The sequence below is a fragment of the Oncorhynchus tshawytscha genome, linkage group LG28 (genome assembly GCF_018296145.1).
Source record: "Oncorhynchus tshawytscha isolate Ot180627B linkage group LG28, Otsh_v2.0, whole genome shotgun sequence".
Taxonomy (NCBI): Eukaryota; Metazoa; Chordata; class Actinopteri; order Salmoniformes; family Salmonidae; genus Oncorhynchus; species Oncorhynchus tshawytscha.
In genome coordinates this window covers 41,550,968-41,563,389 of record NC_056456.1, presented here as the reverse complement: position 1 = coordinate 41,563,389, position 12,422 = coordinate 41,550,968, and the positions used below count along the sequence as shown (strand labels likewise).

At 45.3% G+C, this 12,422-nt stretch overlaps 1 protein-coding gene across 1 annotated transcript; it reads left to right on the top strand.

Annotated features, from left to right (window-relative positions):
* The first annotated feature begins 4,708 nt into the window (after positions 1-4,708).
* Positions 4,709-9,934, top strand: LOC112227294 (ribosomal protein L37a). The gene is made up of 4 exons (XM_042308290.1): positions 4,709-4,815; positions 5,810-5,938; positions 6,321-6,403; positions 9,778-9,934. The coding sequence occupies exons 1-4, from the start codon at positions 4,813-4,815 to the stop codon at positions 9,839-9,841; spliced, it is 279 nt and encodes a 92-aa protein (XP_042164224.1). The 5' UTR covers positions 4,709-4,812; the 3' UTR covers positions 9,842-9,934.
* The last annotated feature ends 2,488 nt before the right edge of the window (positions 9,935-12,422 follow it).

The following is a 12,422-nucleotide window of genomic DNA, read 5'->3' as shown; positions in this document are numbered from 1 at the left end:
ATATTATTTCATAACCTCAGACCTTATTTTCTGTGTTTATTCCAAAACCATTTTTCTTTTGCCATGAATTTTTCCAATGGTGATGGCTGAACGAACCAGAACAAACTAATTTCTGGGTTTTATGGGACTGACTTCAAGCAGGCAACCTTCCACATAGCCAGACAGCCAGCCAGCTAGCTAGCCAGCCAGCCAGTCAGCCAGCCAGCCAGCCAGTCAGCCAGCCAGCCAGCCAGTCAGCCAGCCAGCTAGCCAAAGGTGCAATGTTGGATAGATGGCTAATCTGTTCCATTTATTAAAAGAGCGACAATTATCTCACAGTATTTTTACTTATCTGATATTCACCCTCCGGCTGTGCAACATGCATGTATAGGTTATCTGACTATGCAATGCCTCTTCTTTCCCCAGGAAATGTAACTTCTTATTTAGTGTAAAATGTGTATTCCAAAAGGTCAGGTGTCATTTACCTTATAAACTCTCAAATATGGATCTTGATATTTAGACTCTTTTTTTCCCCGTATGTAGGCGTTTTTATTCATCACCTTCCACGAGAAATACAAGCCATAATATATATATATTTTTTAATTTTTCATTATTTTATAGTCCTAGTTAAATTCTCTCTCATTAACTATATTCCTTTAATGATGATTGTATTTATTGTTTTATTTAAGTGCATGTGTCTTTCACTTTCCACCGTGTTAGTTTGTTGTTATTCTCCTTTATGAAAACAACCACTTCCTATAATGACACCACATTCAGGAAGTGTTGTTATTCTCCTTTATGAAAACAACCACTTCCTACAATGACACCACATTCAGGAAGTGTTGTAATTCTCCTTTAAGAAAACAACCACTTCCTACAATGACACCACATTCAGGAAGTGTTGTAATTCTCCTTTAAGAAAACAACCACTTCCTACAATGACACCACATTCAGGAAGTGTTGTAATTCTCCTTTAAGAAAACAACCACTTCCTACAATGACACCACATTCAGGAAGTGTTGTAATTTCTTTGGTGGGAAACCATAGGTACATATAACCATAGGTACTCTAGCCTAGTGGTTAGAGTGTAGGGAGGCAGGTAGCCTAGTGGTTAGATAGTGGTTAGAGTGTAGGGGCGGCAGGTAGTCTCGTGGTTAGAGTGTAGGGGCGGCAGGTAGCCTAGTGGTTAGAGCGTTGGGCCAGTAACTGAAAGGTTGTGAGATCGACTACCCGAGCTGACAAGGTAAAAATGTCGTTCTGCCCCTGAACAAGGCAGTTAACCCCTGTTCCTAGGCAGTTATTGTAAATAAGGTAATGGATGTAGTGTCTCATTACCGCCCTCTGTTGGATCATTCTGAGATTACACCATGAAATAGCACTGACATTTACAGTGATTCATGTTGTTGGAAAGTCTATTTGGCCGGCTCCTTACTGAACTGTCAACTACAGTAAAATATCTGATTTGTAAATACAGAGCACAGCCAAAGAGGTTTAGAAACTCTGTGGCACAACCATGGAGAGAACCATGGAGAGAACCATGGAGAGGACCATGCAGAGGACCACGCAGAGAACCATGGAGAGAACCATGCAGAGAACCATGGAGAAAACCATGCAGAGGACCATGCAGAGAACATGGAGAGAACCATGGAGAGAACCATGCAGAGAACCATGGAGAGAACCATGCAGAGGACCATGCAGAGAACCATGGAGAGAACCATGGAGAGAACCATGCAGAGAACCATGGAGAAAACCATGCAGAGGACCACGGAAAGAACCATGCAGAGAACCATGCATAGAACCATGGAGAGAACCACACAGAGAACAATGAGATGCAGAGAACATGAAAACCAGAGAACCACGGAAAGAACCATGCAGAGAACCATGCATAGAACCATGAGAGAACCATGCAAGAACCACAGAGAGAACCATGCAGAGAACCACGGAGAGAGACATGCAGAGAACCATGCAGAGAACCAGGGAGAGGACCATGCAGAGAACCACGGAGAGAACCACAGAGAGAACCATGGAGAGAACCACGCAGAGACCCACTGAGAGAACCATGCAGAGAACCACAGAGAGAACCACGGAGAGAACCACGCAGAGAACCAGGGAGAGGACCACAGAGAGAACCACGGAGAGAACCACACAGAGAACCATGGAGAGAACCATGCAGAGAACCACGGAGAGAACCATGCAGAGAACGCAACATTCTCCACCTGGAACTTTTGCTTTTGTGACATAATGGTGATCTCTCCTATAGACACACACAGACACACACACACATAATCACACACACACATACACAAACATACACAACCACTAATGCACACACACTCTCCATTCAATTTCATATTTCTCCAGTATGACAACTCTTTCATCTCACGCATTGAAATGTATTCTAGTCAGCACGTTAACTTTTCAACTGTGCTCCAAATCGTTCAGAAATAGTAGCGTGCAGTTTAACATCACAAGTTTAACCTCTATCATTGTCCTGTCCAGCCACAGCACTGAGCCTACAGTTTAACCTCTATCATTGTCCTGTCCAGCCACAGCACTGAGCGGTACTGTCCACAAATTTCTTGTTAACAAACTATAGTTTTGGCAAGTCGGTTAGGACATCTACTCTGTGCATGACACAAGTCATTTTTCCAACAATTGTTTACAGACAGATTATTTCACTTATAATTCACTGTATCACAATTCCAGTAGGTCAGAAGTTTACATACACTAAGTTGACTGTGCCTTTAAACAGCTTGGAAAATTCCAGAAAATGATGTCATGGCTTTAGAAGCTTCTAATAGGCTAATTGACATCATTTGAGTCAATTGGAGGTGTACCTGTGGATGTATTTCAAGGCCTACCTTCGAACTCAGTGCCTCTTTGCTTGACCTTATGGTAAAATCAAAAGAAATCAGCCAAGACCTCAGAAGAATAATTGTAGACCTCCACAAGTCTGGTTTGTCTTTGGGAGCAATTTCCAAATGCCTGAAGGTACACATTCATCTGGACAAACAATAGCACGCAAGTATAAACACCATGGGACCACGCAGCCATCATACCGCTCAGGAAGGAGATGTGTTCTGTCTCCTAAAGATGAATGTACTTTGGTGCGAAAAGTGCAAATCAATTCCAGAACAACAGCAAAGGACCTTGTGAAGATGCTGGAGGAAAGAGGTACAAAAGTATCTATATCCGGGGACCTCCCGGGTGGCGCAGTGGTCTAAGGCGAGAGATTCTGGGTTCGAGCCCAGGTTCCGTCACAGCCGGCCAAGACCGGGAGGTTCATGGGGCGACGCACAATTGACCCAGCGTCGTCCGGGATAGGGAAAGTTTGGCCAGCAGGGATATCCTTGTCTCATCGCGCAGTAGCAACTCGTGTGGCGGGTCGGGCGCAGTGCACGCTAATCAGGTCGCCAGGTGTACGGTGTTTCCTTCTATACATTGGTGCGGCTGGCTTCCGGGTTGGATGTGCGTTGTATCAAGCAGCAGTGCGGCTTGATTGGGTTTCGGAGGACGCATGGCTCTTCACCTCCGCCTCTCCCAAGCCTGTACGGGAGTTGCAGTGCTGAGTTAAGACTGTAACCAATTGGATACCACGAAATTGGGGAGAAAAAAAGGCAACATTTTTTTAAATAAAAAAATATTTTTAAAGCATCTATATCCACAGTAAAATGAGTCCTATATCGACATAACCTGAAAGGCCGCTCAGCAAGGAAGAAGACACTGCTACAAAACCGCCATAAAAAATCCAGACTACGGTTTGCAACTGCACATGGGGACAAAGATCGTACTTTTTGCCGAAGAACACCATCCCAACTGTGAAGGACAGGGGTGGCAGCATCATGTTGTGGGGGTGGCAGCATCATGTTGCTGGGGTGGCAGCAGCATGTTGCTGGGGTGGCAGCATCATGGGGTGGCACCATCATGTCGCGGGGTGCGTTGCTGCAGGAGGGACTAGTGCACTTCACAAAATAGATGGCATCATGAGGTAGGAAAATTGTGGATATATTGAAGCAACATCTCAAGACATCAATCAGGAAGTTAAAGCTTGGTTGCAAATGGGTCTTCCAAATGGACAATGACCCCAAGCATACTTCCAAAGTTGTGGAAAATTGCTTAAGGACAACAAAGTCAAGGTATTGGAAGACTTATAGAGGGAAGCTTGTGGAAGGCTACCTAAAATGTGTGACCCATGTTAAACAATTTAAAGGCAATGCTACCAAATACTAATTGATTATGTTAACTTCTGACCCACTGGGAATGTGATGAAAGAAATAAAACCTTAAATAAATAATTATCTCTATTCTGACATTTCACATTCTTAAAATGAAAGTGGTGATCCTAACTGACCTAAGACAGGGAATTTTTACTAGGATTAAATGTCAGGAATTGTGAAACTGAGTTTAAATGTATTTGGCAAAGGTGAATGTAAACTTCTGACCACAACTGTGTATACATGCATATATCTTTTTTGACATTATTAACATTAGAATCCTGTGTATTATGGCTATAATGTACATGGACAGTTTGGTTATTTTATTAATTTATTTGCATTTGGTTCAAGAAACTCTCTGGCTGTTTTTATCTAATTATAGGAAAACAAACAACATTTACTAGATCTCTATTCCTCTAGTGATGTATCACTTGTAGACAGACTCAAAACTAAATTTAAAAATATTTAAAACCTTTAATTTGTAACTACTTTTCCCTCTCAACTGGGGCTCAAAAGGCCCAGGACAACGCCGACATCCCACAATGCAACACGTTCCACAGGGGTAAAGTGCGCCTGCGACCTCAGCTCTTCCTCTTTGGACCGACGTCTCCTCAGCAACAATGGTGAGCCCGAAATGTTCCCGTCCTAATCCACACCAATCTATCTAATCCAATGCGAATAATTGATCTGATAGTCTGTATATATAATTCGCAATTAGATCCACAAATTATTACAGATATTATTGTGAACAAAATGCCAAAATATATATACTTTTTTTTTTGTGTTCGCATACCTGAAAGTCGTAGCAATGGCCGCCCAGTACGTGCATGGCTTTCGGCTTCGTGTCAGGTTTCTGGCTGAAACCGGGTGTACTCGGTACAGCGGGGAGTGTGTTTTTTTGTAATATTGCAGCAGTCACCAGACCCAAAGCATGGTCCGTGTTAATAACTCGCTATAAGCAAGCAACTAGCCTGTTTTTAGCATGCTCATCTGGAAAGGCTAAACTCCCAGTCCGTCCTCGCTGCTTTCACTAGACGCGGATAATGTTCGGAGAAAAACCGGTAACCGCGACCAACGATATTCCCGAGTGGGGTTGTCAGAGGTCTTATAGTCTTCTGCCTTTATGCCCGAGAAGTCAACGGGAGCGCTAGTTGATTGCATTTTTTTTTTGTCTACAACTTGGCTAATCGCTAACTTTATGGTTAGAGACTGTCCTTGGCTAGTCAAATTGGCGGAATGTTTTGGCATTGCCTCTGTTTAGATATCTAGCTGTGTTTTGGCATTGCCTCTGTTTAGATATCTAGCTGTGTTTTGGCATTGCCTCTGTTTAGATATCTAGCTGTGTTTTGGCATTGCCTCTGTTTAGATATCTAGCTGTGTTTTGGCATTGCCTCTGTTTAGATATCTAGCTGTGTTTTGGCATTGCCTCTGTTTAGATATCTAGCTGTGTTTTGGCATTGCCTCTGTTTAGATATCTAGCTGTGTTTTGGCATTGCCTCTGTTTAGATATCTAGCTGTGTTTTGGGAGGGCCATTTCCTATCACAGTAAAGTGAGATTTGCTAACTTGAGAGAGTTGTGTATGAATAATTGTATTTATTAATGATTGTCTTCCTCAGGCTAAGCGCACCAAGAAGGTGGGGATTGTGGGTAAATATGGCACGCGTTACGGCGCGTCTCTCAGGAAGATGGTGAAGAAGATTGAGATCAGCCAGCACGCCAAGTACACCTGCTCCTTCTGTGGCAAGGTACGGTCCACACCTCTAACATATTCAGCCAGTACACCTTCTCCTTCTGTGGCAAGGTATGGTCCGCACCAAGGTACGGTCCGCACCGTACCTTGGGGCGGCAGGGTAGCCTAGTGGTTAGAGCATTGGACTAGTAACCGAAAGGTTGCAAGTTCAAATCCCCGAGCTGACAAGGTACAAAATCTGTCGTTCTGCCCCTGAACAAGGCAGTTAACCCACTGTTCCTAGGCCGTCATTGAAAATAAGAATTTGTTCTTAACTGACTTGCCTCGTTAAATAAAGATAAAATAAAAACACAGAGGTACGGTCCTGCAGAACTGTTACTGATGTGTTATAGCAGAGCGGAGGTTAATCACATCACTTAATTGTTTTTAATCTTCAGACTAAGATGAAGAGGAGGGCTGTTGGTATCTGGCACTGCGGGTCCTGCATGAAGACTGTTGCTGGAGGTGCCTGGACATACAAGTAAGTAGCTATGTGTGGGTGACTGGGGTCTGGGCGGTGGGTGGGTGACTGGGGGTCTGGGCGGTGGGTGGGTGACTGGGGGTCTGGGCGGTGGGTGGGTGACTGGGGGTCTGGGCGGTGGGTGGGTGACTGGGGGTCTGGGCGGTGGGTGGGTGACTGGGGGTCTGGGCGGTGGGTGGGTGACTGGGGGTCTGGGCGGTGGGTGGGTGACTGGGGGTCTGGGCGGTGGGTGGGTGACTGGGGGTCTGGGCGGTGGGTGGGTGACTGGGGGTCTGGGCGGTGGGTGGGTGACTGGGGGTCTGGGCGGTGGGTGGGTGACGGTGGGTGGGTGACTGGGGTCTGGGCGGTGGGTGGGTGACTGGGGTCTGGGCGGTGGGTGGGTGACTGGGGGTCTGGGCGGTGGGTGGGTGACTGGGGGTCTGGGCGGTGGGTGGGTGACTGGGGGTCTGGGCGGTGGGTGGGTGACTGGGGGTCTGGGCGGTGGGTGGTCTTCACCCCTGGTTGATTCTCCCTCTCAGATCTGTTTGCTGTCTAGCCTCTAGAACTAGCCGGTAATGTTTACGTTTTTAGTCATTTAGCAGATGCTCTTATCCAGAGCAACTTCCTGTTGGCTCGGTGGAATCCACGTCAGTCATAGTAAACGAACACATGCAGCACCTGACTGTTCCAAGAGGCTTTCTGGGGGGTGGGGGGGTTACAATGCTGTTTGTAGAGGTAGGGTTTTGTGTGCTTTTTGGAAGATGGGCAGGAACTCTGCTTTCCTAGCTTCAGGAGGAAGCTGATAACACCATTGAGGTACCTGGACAGAAAGGAGATTTGGCTTCGCGGGAGCGGCCCTCCCGTAGGGTTGGGAGGGCCAAGAGACCTTAGGTAGCAGAACTGAGTTCTCGGGTTAATGTGTAGGGTTTGAGCGGAGCCTCACGGTAGAGAGGTTCCTCTTGCTGCTCTGGGGGGGGAACCAGAAGGCTCTATGGCTATAGTTTAGTGGCTTCCTGTCTGTCATCTGCACCTGCAGCCTCAGTTGTCCATCCTTGGTCTAATGCTGTTTTCACATGTCTCATCTTAGAGGAGGTCAGAAAAAAATCTGCCACCATCACCTCATGTTTTGCTATGATAATGCACAGCCCCATGTGGCAAGGATCTGTACACAATTCCTGGAGGCTGAAAATGTCCCAGTTCTTCCACGATCCGCTTTTCCAGATATGTCACGTGTTAAACATGTTCGGGATGCTCTGGATCAACGTGTACGACAGCATTTTCCAGTTCCCACCAATATCCAGCAACTTCGCTCAGCCATTGAAGAGGAGTGGGGACAACATTCCACAGGCCACAATCAACAGCCTGATCAACTCAATGAGAAGGAGATGTGTCGTGCTGCATGAGGCAAATGGTGGTCACACCAGATACTGACTGGTTTTCTGATCCACGACCCTTAGAGTTTCTGTGACCAACAGATGCATATCTGTGTCTCCCAGTCCTGTGAAATCCATAGATTAAGGACCCAATTTGACTTCAATTGACTGATTTCCATGAACTACCTCAGTAAAGTCTTGGAATTTTTTTGTTTGTTCCGTACCTCTGGAACATAACTGTTGGGAGAAGATGGAGTCATGGGCCCTGTTGAAATAGTTTGGAAGCACATTTTTCCTTCCAAGTTTTGTAGGAAGGACTCTGCCATCTATCCAGTCATTATCAGTTCAGTGTTTTGTCCTAGGAAAGATGTGTTTCCACTGCAGTCATTTAGCTGTGGCGCTGCACAATGGTGAAATCCACTACGCACCCCAAAAATATTTGTTTTTAGAGGCAAGTCGGCTGGCTTGTTCTATGCATGAGAATAGCCAACTATTAATTTGTGAGTCATGATTTAGGCTAAAGTTAACTGGGTGTTCAATGCATGGTTAAGTGCTTTTAGAGAAGGCCTAGGCTATATGCCATTTCTATGGGGAGAAATGTGACACAAACACACTAAATGCAATTCTACTACACTGTAGGCGTTAGTTTAACTTGGTTTTAATACCACACATTACAGGGTAGCCTACTCTACTGACATTGGCAAACAGATCATTCAAAACTAGCTTGGCACCCCTGTATTTGTATTTGGGGAGTTTCTCCTGTTCTTCTCTGCAGATCTTCTCAAGCCCTGTTAGGGTGGATGGGGAGCATTGCTGCACAGCTATTTTCAGGTCTTTCCAGAGATGTTAGATCGAGTTCAAGCCCGGGCTCTGGCTGGGCCACTCGAGAAGATTCAGAGACTAAAGGGGTCTTCAAATTCAGACTCATTGACCTTAAAACAATTCCATATAGTGTAGTAGAACCCCGGCTTAGACTCGTGTGGGGAAAAAACTTGGGTGGCTGTCAATCCTATTTATATGTAGCTACCTACTAGATGTTAAACCACACCCGTGTGCTACACATCCTGGCACCTGCTGCGAACGCTACTTACATTGCTATCCATGCAGGTAATGCGCCCGTTTGGGGAAATCTATCAAAAATATTTTTTAAATGATTCGTACCCAGACATAAGGACCATTCCAACCGTGAATACGATGGTCAGAAATGCAGATTTTTGACCTTGAGAACAGCTAAACTAAGTTAGCTAGCTGTTTTACAGCTGTTAACTAATGCACCGAGAGGTCTTTGGGGTTCCAGGGTTCACCTCCTCAAAAAGGTCAATACTATAACGCAACAATTTCAACTTTTTCACTGAGTTACAGTATGTAGGAAATTAGTCAATTGAAATAAATTCATTAAGCCTTAGTCTATGGATTTTCACATGACTGGGCAAGGGTGCAGCCGTGGGTGTGCCCTGGGGGGCATTGGCTGGGTCTGGCTCCCCAGCGGCCGGACCGATCAGAATGTTGGGCTTTATTAAACTCGCACACATTGCTCAGCCCCCCCCGTACTGCCAAATTCTCTAAAACGATGGAGGCAGCTTACGGTAACGCAATTAACATTCAATTCTCTGGCAACAGTTCTGAAGGACATTCCTGCAGTCAGCACGCCAGTTGCAGGCTCCCTCAACTTGAGAAATCTGTGGCATTGTGTTGTGTGACAAAACTGCACATATTAGAGTGGCCTTTTAGTGTCCCCAGCACAAGGTTCACCTGTGTAATGATCGTGTTGTTTAATCAGCTTCTTGATATGCCACACCTGTCAGGTGGATGGATTATCTTGGCAGAGGACTCATGCTCACTAACAGGGATGGAAACTAATTTGTGCACAAAATTAAAGCTTTTTGTGCGTCTAGTTAATGTCAGGATTTATTTTTTTGCTCGTAAAACATGGGACCAACTTACCATGTTGCTTTTTTATATTTTTGTTCAGTGTAACTTGTTCCTCTCAGTACTGAATCATTGTTCCCCTTTGTGTTCCAGCACGACGTCTGCAGTCACAGTGAAGTCGGCCATCAGGAGACTGAAGGAGCTGAAGGACCAGTAGAGGGTTACTGGAGGGACCAGACTGTTGTGTTGTTTATCCCGAGCTGGACGCTGCCTCATCAAACATCCACCACAATAAAAAGCAGTCAAGAGAGGAACGCCTGAGTCTCTGTTACTATGTTGTGTTGCTGATTATTTCTACATTTTAGTCATTTAGTAGACTGATCCAGAGCCACTACAGTAGGGAGTCGTTTAGTAGACTGATCCAGAGCCACTACAGTAAGGAGTCGTTTAGTAGACTGATCCAGAGCCACTACAGTAAGGAGTCGTTTAGTAGACTGATCCAGAGCCACTACAGTAGGGAGTCGTTTAGTAGACTGATCCAGAGCCACTACAGTAAGGAGTCGTTTAGTAGACTGATCCAGAGCCACTACAGTAGGGAGTCGTTTAGTAGACTCTGATCCAGAGCCACTACAGTAGGGAGTCGTTTAGTAGACTCTGATCCAGAGCCACTACAGTAGGGAGTCGTTTAGCAGACTTATCTAAATCAAATTTTATTTGTCACATACACATGGTTAGTAGATGTTAATGCGAAATGCTTGTGCTTCTAGTTACGACAATGCAGTAATAACCAACGAGTAATCTAACCTTACAATTTCACAACTACCTTATAGACACAAGTGTAAAGGGATAAAGAATATGTACATAAAGATATATGAATGAGTGATGGTACAGAACGGCATAGGCAAGATGCAGTAGATGGTATCGAGTACAGTATATACATATGAGATGAGTAATGTAGGGTATGTAAACAAAGTGGCATAGTTTAAAGTGGCTAGTGATCCATGTATTACATAAAGATGCAGTAGATGGTATCGAGTACAGTATATACATATGAGATGAGTAATGTAGGGTATGTAAACAAAGTGGCATAGTTTAAAGTGGCTAGTGATCCATGTATTACATCAATTTTTAATTATTAAAGTGGCTAGAGATTTGAGTCGGTATGTTGGCAGCAGCCACTCAATGTTAGTGGTGGCTGTTTAACAGTCTGATGGCCTTGAGATAGAAGCTGTTTTTCAGTCTCGGTCCCAGCTTTGATGCACCTGTACTGACCTCGCCTTCTGGATGATAGCGGGGTGAACAGGCAGTGGCTCGGTTGGTTGATAATCTTTCAAGAGCCACGACATTAGTGAGTCGTTTAGCAGACTTATCCAGACCCACTTTAGCTAGTGCATCTATCTTTAAGATAGCAAGGTGAGACAACCACATCAGTCGTAAGTACATTTTTCCTCAAAGCAGGTGGGGTTAATGTAGGTCTTTGAAGAGCTAGGATGGGCAGGGATGGACGCCGCTGTCCTTATTCCAGCCAATGATTTTGTATACCGTGCCTTGAGAAAGTATTCGTGACCCTTGACCCGTGGCGGCTGCCTGTGGCGGCTGCTGAGGGGAGGACGGCTCATAATAATGGCTGGAACGGCGCTAATGGAACGGTGTCAAACACATAGAAACCATGTGTTTGTATTTGATAGCGTTCCACTTATTCTGCTCCAGCCGCTACCACGAGCCTGTCCTCTGCAATCAAGGTGCCATTGACACTTATTCTGCTCCAGCCGCTACCACAAGCCTTTCCTCTGCAATCAAGGTGCCATTGACACTTATTCCACATTTATTTATAGCCGGATGTGAAAATGGATACAACACCAAAATGTCTAACCCAACTACTCCGCACTCCCGTGTTAGAACCGGTGAATACATCTGTGAGTTAGAACCAGTGAATACATCTGTGAGTTAGAACCAGTGAATACATCTGTGAGTTAGAACCAGTGAATACATCTGTGAGTCAGTACATGTTAGAACCAGTGAATACATCTGTGAGTCAGTACATGTTAGAACCAGTGAATACATCTGTGAGTCAGTACATGTTAGAACCAGTGAATACATCTGTGAGTCAGTACATGTTAGAACCAGTGAATACATCTGTGAGTCAGTACATGTTAGAACCAGTGAATACATCTGTGAGTCAGTACATGTTAGAACCAGTGAACACATCTGTGAGAGTCGTTAAGTAAGACCTTTCCACTCCTGCATTGTACAATATAAGCACATTTTTATTTTTGATATTCTTCAAGCTCTGTCAAGTTGGTTGTTGATCATTGCTAGATAGCCATTTTGTGTGTGTGTGTGGAAAAAGTATAGGAATGTGAATACTTTCTGAAGGCACTGTATACACTAGATGACTGATAGGGGGCGTGGTGCCTCCATCTCGGTTCTCCCCCACCATTGTGTTGAAGTCACTGTGCCTCCATCTTGGCTCTCCCCCACCATTGTGTTGAAGCAACCGTGCCTCCATCTTGGCTCTCCCCCCATCATTATGTTGAAGTCACTGTGCCTCCATCTCGGCTCTCGGCTCCCCACCATTATGTTGAAGCCACTGCCTCCATCTCGGCCTCCATCTCGGCTCCCCCACCATTATGTTGAAGCCACTGCCTCCATCTCGGCTCTCCCCACCATTATGTTGAAGCCACTGTGCCTCCATCTCGGCTCTCCCCCGCCATTATGTTGAAGCCACCGTGCCTCCATCTTGGCTCTCCCCCATTATGTTGAAGCCACTGTGCCTCCAGCTCTCCCCCATGAAGCCA

Bases quoted from the DNA above. Each gene is read 5' to 3' on its own strand.
- LOC112227294 (XM_042308290.1), top strand. The intron at 5,939-6,320 runs GTACGGTCCACA...TTTAATCTTCAG, and splicing joins CCTGCTCCTTCTGTGGCAAG to ACTAAGATGAAGAGGAGGGC. The intron at 6,404-9,777 runs GTAAGTAGCTAT...TTTGTGTTCCAG, and splicing joins GGAGGTGCCTGGACATACAA to CACGACGTCTGCAGTCACAG.